General features: G+C 40.3%; 1 protein-coding gene across 6 annotated transcripts in view; it reads right to left on the bottom strand.

Annotated features, from left to right (window-relative positions):
• Nucleotides 1-13,019: 13,019 nt before the first annotated feature.
• Nucleotides 13,020-24,257, bottom strand: part of MEOX2 (mesenchyme homeobox 2) — a 230,549-nt gene continuing 219,311 nt past the window's right edge. For all 6 annotated transcript variants that reach the window (XM_064167031.1, XM_064167032.1, XM_064167030.1 and 3 more), the window contains one exon: nt 13,020-14,268. In XM_064167031.1, coding sequence (XP_064023101.1) covers nt 14,044-14,268 — 225 coding nt within the window. In that variant the 3' untranslated portion in view covers nt 13,020-14,043. The remainder of the gene's footprint in view (nt 14,269-24,257) is intronic.

Here is a 24,257-nt window from a genome sequence, read left to right as displayed (position 1 = left end):
CTCTGACTTTAATGTAGTGAGCAAAGCAATCTGTCAATGAGAAGCTTTCCTAGTTTTTTTCTCCCTGTTTTCTAGTTTTGGTTTTCTTTGTCCATGATGTTTGTTCATTTGGGGTTTGGTTTGGGGTTTTTGGTGGTTTTTTTTCCTCTTCCATACACTTCATGTAATGATCCCATACAGATCTGTATTTGCTTTACTGCTGTAATGCTGTGGCTGTTATTGGAGTCTGCAATGAGAACTGCAGTGTCTTTACTACCAGGTATGCAGTGTGCAAATGTTGGTATCTGCCACGTCCAGTCATTCTGCTCCAGTGAAGCACATTCCTACAGAAACTTCCTCCACAGACATCTTATCTTACTGACATTATCTCATTTAAAATGTCTTGGACCCTATGCCAGTTGGCCTTTCAGAAGCTGAAAGTTTTTCATTTTTATTTGTCCAAGTAAGAAGGGAAATAATCTCTACACTATTTTTCTTGGCTGTTTGGAACAACTGAAATTCCCTGAATTGTTCCACTCCTCACATAAGTCCATAATCTAATTTTGTTTTTCTGACTCACACCTATGTGGGATGCTTAAATCACAGCAAGAGTATGGACACTAAGAAAAATTTTATCCATTTCCTAAGCTAAATGTGAAAGCAGCATTCTAACTCAGATCATTTTGTATCTAGATGTTCTCTACAAGTTTCACTTTTAAACCTTGTGAATGTTCTCTTTGTTGAAATTTATGAGTGAGTTCAATTCTCACATTGATCCAGGGTGACAACTAATTTCAAAATCAGATTTTCCCATGAACAAGCATCACACTTTCCAAAACGTTCACAGATTGAGGATTTTGTGATCATAGACATAACATAGATACAATCATAGAGTCACAGAATGGTTTAGGTTGGAAGGGACCTCAAAGATCATCCAGTTCCAACCCCCTACCGTAGGCAGGGACACTTCCCACTAGAACAGGTCACTCGAGCCTGGCCCTGAACACCTGCAGGGAAGTAGCATCCACAACCTCCCTGAGCAACCTGTGCCAGTGTCTCACCACCCTAACTGGAAAGAATTTCTTCCTGACATCTAGTTTAAATCTCCCCTCTGCCAGTTTAAACCCATTACTCCTCATCCTGTCATTACAAGACCTTGTCAATAGTCCCTCCTCAGCCTTCCTGTAGGCCCCCTTCAGATATTGGAAGGCCACTACAAAGTCTCCTTTTAGCCTTCTTTAGGCTGCAATCCCCCAACTCTTGTAGCCTGTCCTCATAGCAGAGCTGCTGCAGCCCTCTGATAATCTCTGAAGAGTTCTGCTGAATCATCTGAATTAATTTCAGAGGGATGATTTAATTTAATCTCAGACATCGCTAAGCCTTTGCTTGATTTTAGAAATCACAATCACACCAAAAGGATATCTTAAATGCCCTTAAAATTAATATATTCTTACTGCCTTGAGCGTCACAGCATTACTTGTAAAATGAAATCTCATGTTTTATGCCAGGATAGGATGTGCTTGTACTTGAATTGGAGAAGATCAGAGTGATCTCCAAGCTGATGATTTTTTTTTCATACACTGCCATTCTTTCTTCGTATTTGAGAGACACAATGCCCAGGCATGATTTTATCAATGCTAATCTGGAGAATTTGCCATGAGTGAGGTAAAACTGTCAACTCAGTTACTAAAAATTACAAATTGTGTAATATACAAGCAGTTGTTACAATCACATTTGGTATTCCTGATTCACTTTTGAAAATAAATAAACAATACTTGCACATTGTTTCCCTTCCAGGTAAAAGAAATTGAAGAATCAGGAGTGAAATGCAGTGTCCCTATTTAAAATCCAGTTGGATTTTAATTGCAGTAATCAAAGCAGTGCTAAGTAAGCAACTGCAGTTAGATGTATCATTATTGACATTCACTTCTTCTGTTGTCATTCTCTGAGTTGTAATGCAGCTGTGAAATTTCATCTCAAAGAGAGCTGCACAGCAGTGATAGGCAAAAATAGGGATAATAGATGCTTATGGTTTGCATAAAGATTAATATACCTTTCAGCATGATTCTTTAGATGCCAATTTACATTCCAGAATGATAATAGAATCTTTTGCTGTCAAAATTTTCAAGATCCCTATACGTTCCTTGGTCCTCAGAGCTTTACCACACTCATCAAAGATTACTCCAAAAGGACTGTTGCACAAGAGCCTTTTTTTGTGCCATTGTGTTTGCTTGGCTATTCTGAGTCAGTGCAAGGTGTTTGCACCTATCTTGCTAAGGTGTTAGGAGACTATAGTCTCCTGCTGGAATCAAATGAAACCTCTGTCTTGAACTGTCAAATGCTCTATTCACAAAGTCATTCAAAAGACCACGCACTCAGTCACAAAATTAGAGCTTCACCCTAATGTAATCCATAAAATGAGCATGTACAGGATGGGTTTTAGCTATTAATGCATTACACCACAGAAACAATTTCACTGCAATCTTCAGCTTTGTTTTCCTTTCGGTCTAATAAAAATGTGTTTGTCTAAACTTCTGTTCTGCAAATCTAATGAAGAACCTATTCTAACTGGGATTTTGATAAGTGTTAAACCCAGGCCAAGAAAGGGGCTTAGGGTTTTGTGTTTTTGTTGTGATGAAATGTCAATGGTATATTTCAATAAATGTATTTATACAAAGTCTGCTTTTAATTTCAGGAGATCCTAACTCCAGCTTCATCAGGCTTATCTCTGTGCCATTGCTGGATCTCTAATTCTTCTCTTGTTGGTCTCTTAAGAGTCTGTATAACTTTTAACAGGAATCTGCCTGAGCCAAAAAGGAAATCATCTCACTAATGCTGCATGCCAGTGCTTTGTGTACATGTCATTATCACAACACACTAAGTCAGTCAGAGGCTGTGTATGATCTTGAAAACACAAGAGGAAGTCCTTATGAAAGTAAAACTGTTCTTCGTAGTAGAAGACTGGTAGTTCAAAATCATCCAGATGCCTTGGGCTTGATCAAAAATGTAAAAGTGCTTACAGGACTGCTCTTTATCTCAGTGTCATATCAGCCTTTTGTAAATATTTTGTCAAGGGCTCTGCATAAAGCTGAGGAGAAAGTTGGATTACTTTCATCACCGATAAAGTAAGCAACGCAAAGTCTAACTGTCAAAAGGAGTAAATGTGCCTGTACTTTCCTCATCCTCATTTTTTTTAACCACTAACAAGATCATTCATTCTGAATGCCAAGACTGCAAAGAGTAAAAGGACTATTTATTCAAAAGACCTTCTGAAAACAACATAGGAAATAGGAAGCCTTGCATTTATACTGGTAATCCCTCACCTCCTAACAGCACTCATCTGCTAGGGAGAGAGAAGTGGTGTAACATCTGGCTCAGTGTGGTGAGTTTTCATCTTCTATTGGGAGGGCTGATGTCATGTAAAGAAAAGAGGAGCAGACTAACTATTGTAAATGAGAGGCAGCAGCAGTGCTTATCCTGGGAGCTGGGGCTCACGCTGAAGTTGAATGGCTGCCTGCAGGCCCCATGTGTTGATTCTGGCCCATTAACCATCCCATTAATCTTCAAAAAGCTTTAAAGCATGGGTGCTTCGGAAAGAGAATATAGGTGAGAATTTGCAGGTGTCATTCACACAATACAGCCATCTTTTCAACACACAGCTCCCCGAGCCTGTTAAAAGCACAGGAGGAAATTCTTTCCGCTGCCTCTTAGCCCATCTGAAACTTCTGAGATCATCAGGATATTTAACATTTTGCAAGATGTCAGTGCAAATGTAAAGGAACAGAATGTCAGTTTATAAGAATCAGGAGGATATTTGCTTTGGAAAATTTATGCACTTTATTCAACCCACATCCTTTAACTCTCAGGTTTTTGAGTGTCACCACAATAAATACCGCTGCATGAGTCACCTCAATCCTGTATCAACCAACATTTCAATTCCCTGTAATAGTCTGTTCTATTCAGTTGGGAAGGAACAGCATACAAGAACGGGGCAATTTGAGGCAATTGGAAGGTTATACCATGCTTGACACCTGACTTCACTTTAGTAACACCTGCCTGAAGAATAATTAGCAGGCCACTTTTAAAGAAAGAACTTCCATACACCACAGATGGCATTTTTCATACCAGACAGGCAACGATGTATGTTGGAAGTGAGCCAAACTGTCTGCAAAAACTGTGAGAAATTCAAGACAGACATCTGAGTGGAAGGAAAGTTTTACCTTCCTCGACACCCCTGCCCCCCTGCAACCATTCGGGAACATCTGTTCAAACCTAACCCTCTATATAAATGTGCTTTATTTTTCTTATCTACTAATGCCACAAATTACAGAAGGAAAGCAGTGAAGCAAGCCTCTTTTCTATTGCTTACGAAAGCCACGGTTTAATAACGCAACGTGATGATTTGCCAGCTATGGATATCCCATATCGTAAGGCGCTTGTTAGAACCAAGAACAAACTTTTCTTAACTGGCTAGTAATACGGGGTCCTAAACTCACATTTCCATCAAGTGGTCCCAGTTTTCACTGTGTGCTCAAAGCTCTGCTGAAATCAGGATACCCTGTGTCATAACGGAGGCACAAAGTCAACAGTCACTTTGGAAATTATTGGCTAATGTCTTAATCCTGGACTGTTCACTGATTTGTATGAACTTTGGTGTGTACTTTGGGCTAAATCCAAATCCCTGTGAAATCAATCGTCATCTTTCCATTGCCATGTGTAAGCTTTAGATGAGGTCCTTTGCCTCCTTAAAAGAATCTGTACTTCTTTCTTGCAAAAATACTCTGTGTAAAAGGAGCCCTGAAAGCTCTTCCTAACACTGTCAGCAGAATCCAACGTCTTTCACAGCTATGTTAAAATCAGAAAAGTAGGAGAGCTCCATGTGTCACTCAGGATCACCAACCAACTAACCACTCCTGCATTTAGTTTTGGCAGTGCCAGTGAGTAGGTATACAGGCGAGGATTATAGAAATACAGAATTATTTACAGTGTGTTGTAATTCCAAACTAGGCCTTGCTTTCTCTCCTCGTCGTTTTTACTCTCTTAAATGCATTTCTGTGGTGATTGCATACATTTTTTTTTCTAAGGGAACTTTTCAAGATACATTTTTAATTTGGGAAAACGCCCATTTTGGTATTTTCTCAGCTGTGCATGTGACTTTCTTGGCAAATAATGTGGTAAGCATGCAGAGTAGGCATATTTCTAAAAACCCTGCAGTCCATCAGCAGACAAAAGTAACACATACAGTGCCTATATATTCGTGGTGACACTAAGAATGATTCTGTCCCTAAATAGTAAGTGATGTTTATAGATATTGGCAAGGGTCATTGCTTTATATGGTTGTGTAGCACTCCTAAGACCCAAGATGATATCACAGAACCACAGAATGTTAGGTGCTGGTAAGGACCTCAAAAGATCAAATCCAATCCCATTGCCAGAGGGGGTCACCTAGAGTAGGTCACACAGGAACATGTCCAGGTAGGTTTTGATGTCTCCAGAGGAGACTCCACAACCTTTCTGACCAGCCTGTTCCAATGTTCTGTCATCCTCACAGTGAATTTTTTTTCCTTATGTTCACATGGACCTTCCTGTTCTCCAGTTTGCACGCATTGCCCCTTGTCCTATCACTGCACATGACTGAGCAGAGCCTGGCTTCATCCTCCTGACACTCATCCTCCACATCTTTACAAACATGAATGAGTTCAAGTGAGCCTCCTCCAAGCTAAAGAGCCTCAGCTCCCTCAGCCTTTCCTTGAGATGTTTCATGCCATTAATCATGTTTGTGGCCCTGTCCTGCACTCTCTCAAGCAGTTCCCCGAGGTCCTTCTTGAGCTGAGGGGCCCAGAACAGAACACAATATTCCAGATGCAGCCTCAACAGAGTAGAGGGGGAGAGCCTCTCTCAACCCACTGAGGATAAGTTGCTCCATCACCTTTCCAGGGTTGGAGGTGAGGCTGACTAGTCTATAGTCTTCCTTCTTGCCCTTTCTGAAGACTGGAGTGACATTTACTTTCCTCCAGTATCACAGTATCACCAAGGTTGGAAGAGACCTCATAGATCATCAAGTCCAACCCTTTACCACAGAGCTCAAGGCTAGACCATGGCACCAAGTGCCACGTCCAATCCTGCCTTGAATAGCTCCAGGGACGGCGACTCCACCACCTCCCCGGGCAGCCCATTCCAGTGTCCAATGACTCTCTCAGTGAAGAACTTTCTCCTCACCTCAAGCCTAAATTTCCCCTGGCGCAGCCTGAGGCTGTGTCCTCTCGTTCTGGTGCTGGCCACCTGAGAGAAGAGAGCAACCTCCCCCTGGCCACAACCACCCCTCAGGTAGTCTTCAAGCACTTCTTCTGTTCCTCGTGGCTTAACAAAGATGGTGGAGTATGGCCCAGCAATGACTACTGCCATCAGGGCCCATGGGTTTATGCATGTCCAGATTACTTAACCGATCCCTAACCTAGTCCTCACCAACCAAGGCAAGTTCCTTCTTTATCCTGATTTGCTCTGGGGCCTCTGGGGTCTGGGGCTCCTGAGGACAGCCTCCAGACAGAGACAAAGGCATTCGGCAGCTCTGCCTCCTTGTTATTGTCTGTCATCAGGGCACCCACCTCACCCAGCAGTGGGCCTACATTGCCCTCAGCATTAGTTTTGTCTGCAGCGTAGTTAAAGAAGGCCTTTCTGTTGTACTTGAGCTCTTTTGCAAGGTTCAGTTCCAAGGAGGGCTTAAGCTTTCCTAGCTGCCTCCCTATATCCTCTGACAACAGTCCGAGGATACTCCTGCCAAGTGGCCAGACCTTCATTCCGCCATCCACAGACACTCTTCTTCCACCAGAGTTTGCCCAGCAGTTCCCTGCTTAACTATATGGATCTCCTGGCTACCCTTCCTGATTTCCTGCCCTTTGGGATGTTCTGAAGCTTGGAAGAAGTGGTCTTTGAATGTTAACCAACTATTTTGGGCCCCTTTATCTTCTACTTCCCTGTCCCATAGGCTTTCCCCTAGCAATGGCTCAAGAAGGCCGAAGTTGGCCCTGCTGACATCCAGGGTTGTGATCCCGTTTGGTATCCTGTTCCTACCTCACGGATCCTGAATTCCAGCCTGTCCTGGTCACTGCAGCCCAGGCTGTCCTCAAGCTTCACCGCTTCAGCCAGGCCCCCCTTGTGAATACCAAGCCCAGCAGCACTCCCTTCTTTCCCTCAGCAAGTTACCATGCAGGGGCTGCAGGAGCCACCTGGGCTGCGGCTGGCTGAGGCCTCCCAGCACCTATCTGGGCAGTTAAAACCTGCCATGAGCACCAGGGCCTGTGATTGCCAGGCTGCTCTCAGCTGCCTCTAGAAGGCCTCAGTAGCCTCCTCATCCTGATCACCAGGTGGCCTGCAACAGACACCCATGACAGCGTCACCCATGCTGGCTTGCCCATGAGTTCTCACCCACAAGCTCTCAACTCGCCCGCCATCCATCCCTGGGCAGAGCTCAATGCGCTCTAGTTGCTCCCTCGCGTAAAGAGCGAGCCCACCGCAGCCATCCAGCGCCACACTGCAGCCATGGGAGCCGTCCCACCACCTAACTGCTACCAGATCACAACCGCTTCAGCGCACATGGATTTCCAACTCCATGCTGTGTGCACTGGTGTGCAGGCATTCCAGGGAGAGAGCTGAGCACCCTGAGCCTCCTGTTCTTCATTAGTGTCAGAACACTGCCCCACTGGTGTAAACCCAGCTACAACCCCAGCCACTTCCAATCTAGTTTAAAGCTCTCTGAATGAGCCCTGCTCGTTACTGTCCTAGGACCCTTTCCCTCCTGCCAGATCAGCCTTTCCCACGTGTTACCATCAGGGCTGCTGTCTTATAAAACCAGCCATAATCAAAGACGCCAAAGCCCTGCTTGTAGCACCAGTCTCAGAGCCAGGTAACTATGGACTGGATCCTCCTATTCCATCCTGTGTCATCACCTGCAACTCGAAGGAGGGAAGAGAAAATAACTTGCCCCCCAGACTTTCACCAGTGGTCCTAAGGGCTTAAAGTCTCTCTTCATTCCTCTTGGAGATGCAGCTTCCTCCCCACCTGCCTGGAGGATCAGTAGTGGGTAATAATCTGATAACCATATCAGGTTGAATAGTTTCCTACTGGTATCCCTAACTCAGGCTCAAGGAAGGCTACAGCCTTGCCTATGGTGCAGGACATCCCAGTCCTGGCCCTCTGTTCCCTTTAGGTTAGAGTTAGGGTTAAGGGTGAGGGCTATGGTTAAGGGATAGGGTTAGGACTTAGGGTAAGGGCTAGGGTTAGAGTTAGAAGTTAGGGTTAGAGTTATGGATAGGGCCAGATTTATGATAAAGCTTAGGATTAGGGTTATGGTTAAAGGTTAAGGTTAGGTTTAGGGTTGTGATTTGGTTTAGCGATTAGGGTTAGGGTTATGAGTCAGGGTCAGGGGTTAGTTTTATGCTTAGAGTTAGGGTTATAAGGTATATAACCTTAGGTTATATACTAGGTGTAAGATTAATAGGCCCTCAGTTCCCCATTTGATGGTTCCATGAAAGCTCCTACAGAAATCAGGTCTTGTGATGTTTAATTAAAGGATTGTTTAATCTGAAACTTGTTGGTCACTAATTTAAAATAATATTTTATGTAGTTTCCCTTAATAGATGCTGAATTTTCCAAATATGCAAATAAAATCCAATGGCTAGCAGAAAAGCACTTATAGATAATTTTTCTCTCTCTCTGGATGTCTACCTAGGGACTAGCAATATTACTTTCTTAGATGTCTGGATATTTCAATTCAAGTATATAACCTCAAGAGATATAAACATAACACTTAAAACAATCTCAATTAATTGCATAGTTATAGAAAATAGGAAACTATATATAGAAGGAACGGGGATGTGGCAATGTGATTTATTCCAGTCAGTCCTCTGAGAAGAACTAATGCAATTTTGATTATTATTTAATGTCCTGGCTTATAGACCTTTTTCTCCTTTCTCAAGTCTATGTTCTTGCTTTGAAGAACCTCAGATTTACTCTTTTGTGCATGTGTCTGTGTGAACCCTGTTGGGGAAAGGAGACCGGATCCCAAGGGTAGAACATGTCGTCATAGGTATCATTCAAGAGTCAAATAAGACCAAGAACAGAGCCATGTTCTGATTTACTGGACCTATGATACCAGGTGGCCAGCAAAATGTCCTTGATTCTCTTGTTTTTCACCTATCAGAAAGCCTATTTCAAAACTTACCTTTCATTAAAAACACTTTGGAGTCCACCTATGGAGAAGCACTGCAAAGAAGGGCACTATAATTATTTCCTTCTACAACTATTATTCAACATGCTCTTCATTTACAGCATTTTCTGGGGTCTTCTCTGTTCACTGATCCCAGTCAAATCTGCAGCCCAGGTGTTTTTTTTTCAAAAGAATTAAATGTTCCCCAAATTTCTGCAGGTAGGAGTCACAACAGAAAACATGACAACGGCCAACAGACCTGTATGACTTGCACAGAAGTAACATATGGCTTAGAAACTTCTAATGCATGTGCAATTTGTACAGATGACTCTCTGATAATCTCTTACTATGCATGTGGAAGCCTTAACTAACAGCTAAGAGTCTTAAGTTACACTGAAATTGGGTTCCTACGCTGCAGCTTTCAGCTGTAAATGATGTCAAAAGACTATGGGCTTCAAATTAAAATTAACAGAAATACATAAAAGCAAATGAGATCCACTAAGTCCTTATTTATCTGAGGTAATAATGTGCATCATCACCGAAGCCCTGTGCCAGTTATTGGTGGCTATCAACTACACTGCCCTTTCAAAAGAAATATTGACAGGTGGTTGGGTACAGAATTCTCCCTTTCAACCCTCACACATTACATAATGCTATTAAATGACAGCACATAATTGGTTAAACATTTTCTTTACAGTCTCTTGAATCTTGTAGCTGATCTTAAATACTGCATGTACTCTATTAAATACAAGCTCACCCAAGAGACATACACTGACTGAAGCCAGGAAATTCTAAATGAAGGCTCAAGCTGACATTTTGTCCCTAACTTATATAACTGTGTTTCCTCATAGCTACTAAGAGTGCACATCCTAATGGTGTTTCTTTCTTTATTTGTAAAAATAATATTATTGCAGCAGTCAGAGCCTTCATTTAAGAATGCAGGTCACATAAACTACCTTGAAACTTGGCCTGCGGTGGAAAGACGTAGGTAAGGAATCTTTTCTCCTCATGGTCCTTTTTTGACTATTCTTGATTCTGACAAACAGAAAAGAAAGTCAAGAAGAGGTAAGCATTTGATTAAATTTCCACACTGCTTCCAATTTGTGATTTAATAAATCCAGCCAGCTTGTAATGGTGTTATTTTAACCACACCTCTTGACCGGCTATTGTCAAGATAAATCTGGAAACAATGAAGCCGTAGTAAACAAAAACACAAAATAAAGACTCAGCAGCCATAAGGGAAGAGAAAGAAATCCTCCAAATAACCTTGTATCCTAGAGACAGCAGGAAGAATTTGTATCAACTTATCATCATCATGTTGAAAGTTGAACTGTTAAACAGTTTATAGTCAATTATGTTTTCTGTGTCCTTTTCCTAAGAGTAGAAATTTCTGTGTCTGGCTCAGCCATATGCTAGCAACAGAACATCAAAGAGAGGTAGACTTTAGACAGACACAGCATCAAAATTACTGTAACTCAAAAAATACATCATTAGTCCTGAGAAGCAGGATTTGTTCACAATAAGTCATCAAAAATGCTTAGCCACTATTCCATAGCAGGAACTAATAAAGATAAATAAACCAAACTAGGCTTCATCACGTCTCATTCTACCTCTAAGTGCCTGCACAACTTTGGGCAAATCACAATCTTAGTGCTTGATTTTGTCCATCTGTGAAATGGTACAGCATTAGCTATACCATATGGCTAGACTAGTAGAAGAATCCTCTGCAGACAGGTAGAAGCCAATGAAGATAAACCAAAACCATTTCAAAAGCCTTTATGCATAGCTAAAAACCTATACTAAATAAAAAGCTATAACATGTTGCAGCAGGTGATTGATCCCAGAGGCATCCATAAAAGAGTTTTTGAGTAATTAAGATATTCAGAACAAGATGAGACATCTCCTGCATTGATGAGCCCTGTGCAAATCAGCTAATGAGCAATGGACAGTTAATGTGTGAAACATTTGTTGCTGCTTTGCCTAGCTTGAATATGAGCTAGCCAAAAGCTGGAAGAAGCAGCCAGCTTCTGCCAACATAGGATCTCTGCACCATAGTGCTCTTACCAATGGTAAACCACCAGGGGTCTTTAAGTAATTTGAGAGGTTTTAAAGTTTTAAAGACCAGGGGTCTTCAAGTAATCTGAGAGGTTACTACACACAGTTAGCACCTTACAGCAAAACTCCAAGTCTGTTCTGCTTTTAAAGCATAAGAAAATCAATTTTATTAGTTTTCCCCCACTGTAATAAAAAGTTACATTATTTGTTCCTTTGTTTGAAGATTCATTCAGTTATCTAAACAAAAATTCCCCTAGCACTATAAATCCATTTGTGAAATTCTCAGTTTTCAACCTGTGCTTGAAATCTCAACAGATTCAGCCAAAACCAGGAAAATGTAAAAATACTATTTCTCAATATGAAAAAATTCTTTGTCCTGATGAGATTATTGTGGCTCACAGATTGCCATTTTCACACTAATTGGCTGCCTCCTATGGCGAGTAACCCAGACAAATCACAGTGCCTCTGACAGAATAATACACCAGTGAAAAGGCCTTGGGATAGGAACACAAGGCTGGTGCATTTCAGGTAATGCAAAGAATGCACGTCCATTTGTTTTGTACAAGGTCAGCTCGAACTTGGCTGATCCCTTCTCAGATTCAGTCTTAGACTTTTTATTTAAAACAGCAACAAACAATTCTGCAAACCTGAGAAGACAATTTTTGGCAGAGTATTTGGAAGACGATAACCTTCCCCCTCTTCACTAGCAAAATAACTGACATTCTATTGGACTAAATGTTGTTAAAAAGCGTTATTTGAAAATTGAAGATGCCTTTGTTTTTTCTTTTCTTTTTCATTGTGAAATGTAGCTATATTTAATACACAGAAAAATCCACCCAAGAAGAAAAAGGTTTCGTCTGGATTTCTAGTTTGTTTTTTTTTTCCTGCTCAGATAATCCCCACCACCTCCACAAAAGACTTTTACCATGACACCATGAAATCAAAAATATGAAGTATTCACAAGTACTTGGCTTACTTCTCTATCCCACCCCCATTCTCAGCAAGTTGTTTTATGACCAAGCCATTTGAAAAAGAACTTTGAAACAAAAGCAAAACCCCTTAACTGCTGGAATCAATAAACTGCTCTGAAGTCTTTCAAGCAGTTAATTACCCATTGCTTGGATATTTTAAACTAAAATGATCATGACAACAATTAATGTGCAAGAAAGATCAAACCTACAATGAAAGGACTTGGAAAACAGACACGGAGTTCTTGACTGCATTTAACTTTTATGATGCCCTACTGCTCCACGTTGCAAAGTTTCAGTGAACACTGATAAGCATTTACTAGGATAGGCACATTTTTTGGCGCACTCTTTCTTTCTCTCTCTCAGCTCCTTCCATTGCACAACCTAGACCAAATCAGATCCAAGTTTTTGGGAGATTTTTTTTCCTCTCCTACAGCTTTACTGAACAAAGGTATTATAATATAAGCACTCATCCTTTCCTGATACTTATTCACTTTCATCCATTTCAACAAGGTCCAACAAAATAACTCTTTATGTTTGCTCTAAATCTGGAAAAATGGTTGAACAGAGTCTTGTTGGTTTTGGCTGAAGACATCATTAGCTGCTAGGTGCCTTTTTTCCTGCTAAAGAAAAGCATTTCCCAAACGGATCAAGGTGGAAGGTTTACTCAAGATTAAAAGCCTAAATTTGGAAACACAGCTCTATGCTGTCCACAGACAAAATTCTGAGAGACCTGAAAAAGGCAGAGCTGCTTAGGACTTTCATAAAAGACATTTTGAGTATCTTATGAAATCACTGTAGAGAGACCAGAATTATTTAAAAAGGATTATTTATTAAACATATTTCTTTACAAAGTACAATCAATGGTTTGTGTTAAATTTGGGAGTTTGGTATTTGCCTGTATGTACATAAAAGCTTATAACAGAAAATGTGTCTTGATTTTACACATAGGACACAATACTGACTTAGTTGGTAATAAGCTTCAGCTTATCTGCTGGGTTCTTTTTAAACTGAAGATGAAGCAACAGCATTTCTGCAGAGTGTCAGCATTTATCAATGTACTCAATTATGTCAAAGTAGAAATGAATAATCCTTTGGGAACAATTTTTGGCAGGTTAATGGATTATCCTTATGATCCTAAAATCATTTTTTGCAGTTATAAGATAAGAAGAGTTGAGGAGCTAGGTAAGTTTAATAATACCCTATTAGCAGCAGTTGATAGTAAATGCAACATAAGGTTCGTTTTGTCTGTCATACAAGGATGTGTCCTAGCAGACACTATTGCATTGTTCTACACTTGAACAAAAGCATCTGCACGTATTGTATGTCTTTGGAGAAACAAAACAAAGATAGAGAGACAAAAAGCCATTTATTGTCATGAGTGACTATTGCCATCAGCTAATATGAATGCATTGCTAAAATTAGTGAAGACAGGAAAATGCTGTAAGGTAAATATATACAGAGTTAAAATACATTTCTTATCCACTAGATAGTGATTTTTGTGGCACTGTGGTGTTCAGAATATAACGTCTGTTGAGAGCAATGTAATTTTCAGTGCAAGCTAAAGCAAAAATACCTGCCCGCTGTCATAGACATGACAAACAAATCTGGAATGTTCAAAGTAAGTTCGTCTTCCACTTCTCCACTCTTGAGGCACCTTTAAGACATGGCACTTGCTGTAAACCATCTAAAAATCAAGAAAGGCAGACACAATAAGCCTGAATTTTCTGTGACAACTTTAAGAATCACTGCCAGAGTCACTTGCATACGTAAACGATGTAAGGCTTGCCAGCAAAGCATCTTTCCTGAGAACAGAGCTGGGACACTCTGTGTGTATCATAAGTGTGCGTGCTCAGAGCTGTGATCACTGTCGTGGCTGTCGTCGTTCGCTAGTGAGTCCCCCGTGTGCTGGAGACCAGCTGCTCCGATGCCAGAGAGCTCGGAGGGGAGCAGTGTGCCCTTTTTCACATTCACCAGTTCCTTCTCCCGGGCCGCTGCCCCTTGCTGGCCCCCTTTTACCCGCTTCCACTTCATTCGTCTGTTCTGGAACCAAACTTTTACCTTCACAGGAGGAAGACAAAACAAGAAAATAAAGACGGTGTCATCGGAGGTAACTGATAATGATCTTTCGAGCTGTAGCACAACGCCGCCGCCTAACTACGTGCAACACACTGCCTTGCTCCCTGTATAGGAAAACGCACAAGCCACAGAGAGCCAGGAGCAGCCTTCTGAGGGACCTGGGCATCTCCCCTCTGAAGAGAGACTGAGAGACCTGGCGCTGTTTAGTCTGGAGGAGAAGACTGAGGAGATCTCACCAATGCATATAAGTGTCTGAGGGGTGGATGTCAAGTGGATGGAGCTATTCTCTTTTTGGTGGTCCACAGCAATAAGACAAGGAGCAAATTGGAACACATTCACCTCAACATGAGGAGAAGCTTCTTCACACTGAGGGTGACAGAGCACTGGAACAGTCTGCTCAGAAAGACTGTGGAGTCTCCTTCTCTAGAGACTTACAGAACCTGCCTGGATGCATTCCTGTGTGGACTTCCTTAGGGGATCCTGCTTTGGCAGAAGGGTTAGATTCAATGGTCTCTGGAGGTCCCTTGCAACCTCTGTGATTCTGTGAAGCCGTCTCTGAGGAGTAGGTGATCCAGTTTTGGATAGGACGTGAACTCTGGGGCCATGAATATAATGACTTCTAAGGAGGGAAAGAGGTTACCACAAGCAGGCACCTGGGCTACCTGCAGCAAACAGTTCCACAGGGCCTTTTAGGAAAACATTAAAAAGTTGACATAGTCTTGAAAAATGTATTTATGGCATTTCACAGACAGAGAAACAAAGGCAAAATCACAAATCAAGGGACTGCACAGAAGAATCCACCCTTCATGTAACAGAAAGCCCAGTTTGATGGCAGGGATCTGTACTGCTGCCCCTCTGGCACCCTTCAAAGGAGGGTAGTTACTTTAGAAAGAAACTTGCACTGGAGAGTTTGCATTGCTTTCTGCTTGTTTGTGTCTGTAACTAGTGGAGAGTTTCAGGTGGAGCATTTTAAAACCACTTTTCTTTTTACTTGCTGAAGCCATCAAAACTGCCAACTTCCCTGCCTATTTGACAGGTGTATTTAAATTATTCTAGCTGAATTATTCTGGCTGACTGACCTTCAATTCTACCACACTTAGCCATAGATCCTAGTCAATTTTTTCAGACAAGGAAAGATCCCCAAAGCCAGGGGAAAAGGCATTTATAAATTTGAGTCAAAATCAGCAAATATTTCCAGACAAGAATGGAAAATAAATTCAAATAATGAAAGATTAAAAAATGTATCCTTATTTAGGACACAATCAACCCCAGGATTCAGCTGAAACTCATTTCCACGCCTCCCCTTCTCTGTATAGAGATGGTGGGGGAAAATAAACCTACATTATTTGCACAGTTATTAAATACCAGCACTGCACACCACAAGGCTTCAGTGGTTTTGGAACTTTTTTGTTTCAGTCTAATAGCTGAAAGAAAAGAATAGGAAAGAAAAAAAAAAGAAAAAGGAAATGAAAAGAAAATAGAAAAGAAAAAGAAAAAGAAAAAAAGGATAAGAGAAAGGAAAAAAGGAAAAGGAAAAAAGAAAAGAAAATAGAAACAATAAAAAAAGAAAAAGAGAAAAAAAAGAAAAAGGAAAATAGAAAGAAAAAGAAAAAAAGAAGGAAAAAGGAAAAGGAAAAGAGAAAGAAAAAGAAAAAGGAAAATAGAAAGAAAAAGAAAAAAGAAGGAAAAAGGAAAAGGAAAAGAGAAAGAAAAAGAAAAAGGAAAATAGAAAGAAAAATAAAAAAAAAAGAAGAAAAAAGGAGAGGGAAAAGAGAAAGAAAAAGAAGATGGAAAAGAGAAAGAAAAAAAAGAAAAAGAAAAAAGAAAAAGGAAGATTAAAAAACCCAAAAACAAAAAAAAGGAAAAGATAAAGAAAAAGAAAAAGGAAAATATAAAGGAAAATTAAAAAAAAAGGAAAAGGAAAAGAGAAAGAAAAAAAATAAAAAGGAAAACGAAAAGAGAAAGGAAAAAAAAAGAAAAAGAGAAAGGAAAAGGAAAAGAGAGAGAAAAAGAAAAGACAAAGAGAAAGAAGATGGAAAAGAAAAAGAAAAAAAGAAGGAAAAGAGAAAGGGAAAGCAAAAAAAATTAAAAGGAAAAGAAAAAGGAAAAAGAAAACTGAAAAAGAAAAAAAGAAAAAGAAAAAAAGACATTTATAGTCAAATAGATTAAAGGCTGATTTCAAATCAACTTAAAACACTGTTACTGAACAGAGTATGAATAGACTGTTGGATTTGATCCATTTAGAGTTAATGTTGCTAAAAAATCTCATGTGTGTGTGTCTCACATGAAGGTTCCACAGAAAAATAAACAATGTCTGCAACATTTCACTTGGAAAGAAAGCAAGAAAGCTTTCAATGTTGGTGAATCCTCTGCTGTGTTCAGCAGAATGTGTTTCAGAGGTTTAAAAGAAACAGCAAGGAACAGACACAGCAGGACGTATTGTACAACATGAGTAATAGAGCCACAAAAATGCTGTTTTGCTGAATCTGTCTTACACATCCAGGAAACATTGCAGTGTTTAACCTTTACTATCACTTTGAATTTTACATTGAAGTTTTACTGCAGTTGAACTGAAGTTAATGTCACTATCTGTATGTACGTACATGGGAAGGAGGAGAGGTATATTTATTCTTCTACACTCCATACTCCCGTTAAAGCCAAGGCGAGCTGTTAAAGCCAATCACTTGGAAACACATCAAAATGATTCTGGGTTAGTCAAGAGCCTCAAAGCACCGCACATCCTTTCCTTCAGTCAACTCATCAGAGCCAAAGAATCTGGCTTGTAAAGTGCAGTGAGTGTAAAGGGGAAGGTTTTTATTACAGGCTGCTATGATGCTGGGAATTATCATACTCAGGTCACGTATCGGAGGTGCCTGTGGAAACAGCGTCTTCAAAAGGGTACAGCATTAGTACAGCATTGGCAGCTTTTGGGGGAAGTTAAGATGTGATTTTGTTTATTTGGGGGTTTTAAGGCATACAAGTTTCTCTTGCAGAAGTCACTACGCTGCTGGTGCCAGAAAGTGCAGTAGATGCAACCAAAGTTTTAATCAAAACATTGAAAAGAAGACACTTTGGCTATAGCCCAGCACCACAGAATACTATCACTCTCCTCAATTAAAGAACGAGATAGTTTTTACTCAGGAGAAATGAATGACAGGACTGGAGTGATGTTTACAAGATCTAAGCAATTCTCCTGGCATTTTTATGGTCTTGAACACTCACAGAATTAAGTCATGGCATTGAAAGCCTAAACCAAACCAATAATCTATACAGATTGTGGTATAAAAAACAAATTACAGTGATGCATTTGAAGCAAAAACTGCGATGCTTGGGCTGAATGCTTTAACTCATTGGAACAGGAGAGGTCCAGGCAAATCAGCTTCTGGATGCATCCATTTAATTTCTGGATTCCTGAGAAACTGAAGTGAATACTTCTGCAGTCATTGTTCAAAGCTGTTGTGGCTGGGCCAGATGTGAGCAGGATGACTGCTGCCTGGCTGCTGATGTAGGTGTTCCTTTTTGTTCTCGTCTCATGGACAGAACCATACTCTCACATCTGCTCTCCTGACAGTTTTTGACTGTTTCCTACTCCAATTTAATAAATCATACTTTTTGTTTGTTTGTTTTCTGCTTCTTCTTAAAGTATTTTGTTGTGGCTGCTTTTTATAATTCAAGTCACTTCACCAAACCAGTCAAGAGCAGTTTCTCTCCTAGAGCATTAAACCCAGGAGGACCAATAGGCACCAGCTTCCAGGAAACGAGTAGCCAGAGACAGGCTGGAGAGCTCCTCTTCATTCAGATCACCTACCCCCAGAATAGCTCTTTTGACCATGCCATGAAATGCCTCCAGCAGGGATGAGTTTAGGCCAGTGTCCATATCTTAGTAGATACAAATCAACTGAAGAATGATGATTTCAAGAATAGGTGCAAGATGCAGCTACAAATTCCTCAGCAGATCCAGCATGCAACACTATGTCCGCACATGAGCCACCGTCTGGGAACCATGGCATTTAGGGAAAGCAGAGCTGAAAGCATTCCACCTACTTTGCATGTACTCTGTTAACAGAGTGTAGGAGGAAGAGAGTAACCCAGCTGCTCCCATAGACCAACATACACTACTGACAGGCTTCCCATAAAGAGACAATGTAAAAGAAAGGAGAAAAAAAGACAAGACTAGGGGGAGTGGAGCAAAGCTGGAAGTGGGGAGATTCAGACTGGACGTGAGGAGGAAGTTCTTCAGCATGAGAGTGGTGAGAGCCTGGAATGGGTTGCCCAGGGAGGTGGTTGAGGCCTCATCCCTGGAGCTGTTTAGGGCCAGGCTGGATGAGGCTGTGTCCAGCCTGATCTAGGGTAGGGTGTCCCTGCCCATGGCAGGGGGGTTGGAACTAGATGATCCTTGTGATCCCTTCCAACCCTGACTGATTCTATGAAAAATAAATTAATAAAAAGGAAAAACTCTTTAGTACAGTTTTTAAATCAATTACTTGAAATAATCTGCATCTGATTTACTTATACAAAATCAGAACTGTCTTCATTCAGTATGTGAAAGATGTAATCTAGAAATCACTTATAGTGAAGTTTATAATTGAAAATATTATGAGTTTACTTTGATGTCATTTGCTACATTAATGTAGAGCAGGACTCTACTATGAGGAAATAGGTATTTTACATATACATACATATATATTTATGCCTGTCATTACAAAGTACTGAAATCCACTTTTGACCTGATCTGAAGTACACTAATGTCAGTGGGAGTTTTTCCATAGATGAAGACTTTACTGTTTGTGGGCTAATAATATGAGACAGGTCCTTCACTTGTTATTTCCTCTAGAGATCAAATTCAGATATTGGAATTCTGAACTTCCTTTGGAGCTGATGAGTCAATTATGGAGGGTATGGTTGTTACTGATACGTGATCCAACTATATTTTAGTAATGGGAAGGAAGTAAAGCAAACTGTGTGAAGTACTTCAGAGTGTCAGCTTACTTGGATTCATGAAAATCGAGGCTTTTCAAATACACAAGTTGTTTGAAGCTCACAAGTGCTGCACACAACATACATCAGAACATAACACCCTAAGAAACCAGAAGAGTGGAGAAAGGGAGAGGAGACAGAAAGAAAGGGCAAGAGTAAGAAAGAGAGAATGAAAGCAGGAAAGAGCAAGAGAACAGAAGAGAGAAAGAGCAAAAGTGAGAGAATGAAAGAAAGAGAGAGAATGGCTGAAAGAAAAACAAAGTATTAAAGTACAAAGCAGAGACCCTCACTGAACTTGAAAATTTGAAACTCTTTCCAGTGCAAGAACTACTTTGTGCCATTTACAACTTTTAGAAAAATTGAACCCTTTTAAAGTGATTTAAAGATCTGCTACGACAAACTTGATACCACAGGTTAGTGAACATTTTTATTCCATTTTTCAAGTATAAGTTAGCTCCAGTAGGAACTAGAAGTGTTCACTAACCCCCAAAATCAGACCTTGATTGCCTATCCTTTTTCTCCACCCTTTGACTAGCACAACTTAACTGTATAGAGCAAGCATATGCATGTATGGCAAACAAAGGAAGTGGAGGGAAATAAACTATATTAAAGATGATGGTAGCATTAACAGCTGTTTCTAAATCAGCAATTATAAGCCACTCAATTGAGCACATGTGCTTACTGGCACGAAAGCAGTTTCTTTTCCCTTAGTCAACAAGTTGTTTAGCATCTGCATCTCCACATCTGATGACTACACTGTTACTTGATGATGATTTCACGTTGCACATCTCCTGAGCTACAAGATCAATGTTTTTCCTGTGATCAGTTTATTTTAAGGAATCGTAGGAGGAGATCCAAAACAAGGAGGTTGATAGTGTTTGTGTCTACATAACTAAGGCAATCATCACAGACTTAATCTAAGTCCTTTTTAGGTGTCAGGGCCACATTATGTGCTGCCTTGCACATACCTCCTCAGCAGAAGTTCATGATTTGGGCATCAACAAATCATTCTGTTTCCAAATAAGCATATCACCTAAAATTCTGATTTCATACTCCTTCAGCAAAGCACTTTAGGCACAGCAATGCTCAGACTTCTGCTGTGCTCTGTAAAATGCAGATGCTTGCTTTTGACATGGGATTTTAGCTTTTTATACTGACAGAGAAAAGCTAAACAGATACTTTCTATAATTAATGAGTATTACTTAATAAAGACATTCTAGGCTGAAAAATTAAAGCATGACTAAATTCAAACTACCTTAGCTGAATTATCTGCTGTCCTTATAAAGAAAAAAGAAAAGGCATTTCTTTTATAAAAAGCTCTTTTCTGAGATGAAAGATCTTTCCTAAAATAAGATTTTCTGTTCCAGGTTTTAGTGGCATGAGTCCCAAACAAGATTAAAATTTGAGGGCTGATATCTGGCAAACTTTAAAAATTAGAAATAAGATATCTGTGCTAGCTGAAACTTTCATTTTGCTATAAGGGAAGCATATTTTTAAGTATGAGTCTTTGAAGTCAGTATCCTAAATTCCACATTTTATTATAGCTAAATGATGTGTCAGGAAGACCGTATTACCAAGCCTCTTAAGCATTCTGCCCTTGGTTAGTCATTGTCCATTTTCCTTCCTTCCTTCCTTCCTTCCTTCCTTCCTTCCTTCCTTCCTTCCTTCCTTCCTTCCTTCCTTCCTTCCTTCCTTCCTTCCTTCCTTCCCTCCCTCCTTCCTTCCTTCCTCTTTCTTTCTTTCTTAATCTGCCAATTTAACTTCCACTAATGTAGACAAGCATACAGATAGCCAAAAAATAACCCTGAGTTTTCAAAATTAATTAAAACATTAAAAATGGAAATTTACTTCTCAACTTTCTATGGCTCTGAAAACGTTGCTATTATTTTTAGATAGTGCATTTATGCTGCCAAGCTTTAAAGAGAGCCAAACTTTTGAACTTTATAGATATATATAATTTTGCATGATAGCTTGTTCAACAAACTTACAAAAGCAGAGAGGAATATAAAAACAGAAAGTTTTTTTTCCTACTCATTGCAGTCTACAACTACCTGAAGGGAGGTTGTAGCCAGGTGGGGGTGGGTCTCTTCTCCCAGGTAAGCAGCAATAGAACAAGGGGACTCAGTCTCAAGTTGTGCTGGGGGAAGTATAGGCTGGATGCTAGGAGGAAGTTCTTCACAGAGAGAGTGATTGGCATTGGAATAGGCTGCCTGGGGAGGTGGTGGAGTCACCATCCCTGGAGGTGTTCAAGAAAAGACTGGATGAGGCACTTAGGCCATGGTCTAGTTGACTGGATAGGGCTAGGTGCTAGGTTGGACTGGATGATCTTGGAGGTCTCTTCCAACCTGGTTGATTCTATGATTCTATGATAATAGTATAGTATAGTATAATATAGTATAGTGTATCATATACAATAATAATGTAGTAATTCAAGATTATATGAAAAAATATAAGATTTGGAGTAACTAAATCTATTAGTTCAAAATATTTACAGAAATGGTAGTCAGAGCTATCAGTTCTGTAACTAAAGATAACATGAGATTTTAAATAATTCAGATGGATTTCAGTCATTCTGGATACATGGATATCCAGGTATGGATAGGGTAGGGTGTCCCTGCCTGTGGGAGGGGGGTTGGTACTAGATGATCCTTGTGGTCCTTTCCAATCCTGACTGATTCTATGATTCTGCATGGGAGGGTAAGTTGAGATAATTTTATTTACTTAAACTTAATTTTCCTTTCTGGTACAATTTGATGGAAATCCAATTTCTATTAAAAAAAACAACACATTAAAATCTTAAACATATTTTGAGCTTAAAACTAGTTTTAGAAAAGATAAAATCTTCATATTAAATGTCTACTTAGTTATCATAAAATAGTATCAAAATACATCAATTGGAGAAAATTAACTTTCCTTTGGAAATTACTGCGTAGTATGAGAGCCTTCTGAGTAAAACTGCTTAAGTCACCTGCTCACTAATTGAAAGCAATCTGCTGTGTGTTATATTACAGGACTTCACACTGAATGTGCAGAAGTACTTTGCAGCAGCTGTTGAGAAAAAGGGGAGGATTTGGCAGGTGCACATAGGACAGCTGGAGCTTTTGGCACCCAGGAAGGTGTAGGAGTGAGTTCTGGTTTTTTGTTACAGAGAAGTCAGTTGAGGTTTGGGTACTGCTTAGGTGATACATTCTCCTCTCTACCTCCCACGTTTAGAAAGGGACGGAATGGACATTATATTTCAGAGGAGAGCACTGATAGAGTAGTTATTTCATTCCAGTTTCAAAAGGCTTTCAGACTTTCTAAGACCATCCAAGGACAGTCCACCTTCTCCACCAGTGATGTTCAAAAAGAGATTTTATGATGAAACAGCTAACCCTAACCAGTCAAAAACTCTCTTAACTATGTCTCAACACCCTTAAGCAGAATGGGGCACATTCGTTTTTTTTTTCCAGAAGCAAAGAAGGGCAATTTGTGGGGCTGCTGAGTGAACTGTCTCCACCTCATTCTTCTATATCATATCTTTTTAGAGTCCACCTTCATCCAATTTCTTTGCATACATGTAGAAACCCACAGAAGAAAGACATGGTGGAAAACTAATTTGTGGGGAAGAATGCCTTCAGATCAACTTTGCCTTCTCTTTATACGGGCATTAACCTTCACAAAAAACTCACATGCAGAGCAGGACCATGAAGGCCAACAATGTCCTGGCCTGGATCAGGAACAGCATGCCCAGAAGCACCAGGAAAGTGACTGTGCTCCTGTATTCAGCACTGGCAAGGTCACATCAGGAATACTGTTCAGATTTGGGCTCCTCACTATGAGAAGGACACTGAAGTGTTGAAGCATGTCTAGAGAAAGGTAACAAAGCTGGTGAGGGGTCTAGAGAACAATTCTGGTGAGGAGCAGCTGAGGGAACTGGGATTTTTTAGTCTGGAGAAGAGGAGGCTTTGGGAAGACCTCACTGTACTCTACAACTACCTGAAAGGAGGTTGGAGCAAAGTGGGGATTGGTCTCTTCCTAGTGTCAGGTGACAGAACAAGAGGAAATGGCTTTAAATCGTGCCTGGGAGGTTTAGGTTGGATATTAGGAAACATTTTGTCACTCAAAGAGTGGTCAGGCATTGGAGTAAGTTGCCCATGGAGGTGGCAGAGGTACCATCTCTGGAGGTGTTCAAAACACATGTAGACATGGCACTTGGGGACATGGTTAATGGCCATTGTAGTATTAGGTCAGTGGTTGGACTCAGTGATGTCTGAGTTTCTTTCTAACCAAAATGATTCTAAGATTTTATTTCATGAGAAAAAATCTAATACATGTCACTGCATCCATTTTGTACAGATCAGCTGAGTGTGAAAGGTAAAAGACTATGGACAATCGAGACTGGCTTTTGGTTGAATATGTTGGTGCTTTTTCTGCTACTGCTTTACAAGGCAGAAAGGTAAATGTCAAGAAGCAAGACTTAGCAGGAAACAGCCTCTGACTACAGGCCCGTCACAATCCTCCAGGGCTTTATGTCTCTGGAAGCCATCTTCCTGACCAGGTAAATAAGCATCTTCATTGGTGTCCACTTAAACTAGTTCCACAGTTCATTATGTCAATTCCAAAACAAGCCAGTTCTGAGTCTTTTAATGGCGAACTAGCCTCGAAATCAACATCCAGTTCTAAAATCAGTAAGCTTCAAGAAGCTGCAGCTGTTCTCAGCAGTGCTTGAATTGAGGAGGAGGAACGAATAAAACCAGGAAGAAATTCTACAGTTTTCAATATCCTGCATAAAAAGAATCTGCTTTGTTCTACATGTTCATTTGTACCTCTCTGACACAATTTTTCCTCACTGATTTCTTCTCTGTCTCTTAAAATGACCATAAAAGACAAACCATAAAAAATGCTACCTTTTTAAGCAGGTGACAGAAGAAACCTCATCTTCCTCAACTTGGGTCTAGAAAATGTGCAGGGGTAGGGGACTTGGTAAAAAGCAGCTGTATGACCTGCTATTA

The sequence above is a fragment of the Pogoniulus pusillus genome, chromosome 28, assembly GCF_015220805.1.
Source record: "Pogoniulus pusillus isolate bPogPus1 chromosome 28, bPogPus1.pri, whole genome shotgun sequence".
Classification (NCBI taxonomy): domain Eukaryota; kingdom Metazoa; phylum Chordata; class Aves; order Piciformes; family Lybiidae; genus Pogoniulus; species Pogoniulus pusillus.
This window is presented reverse-complemented; position numbering and strand designations above follow the sequence as displayed.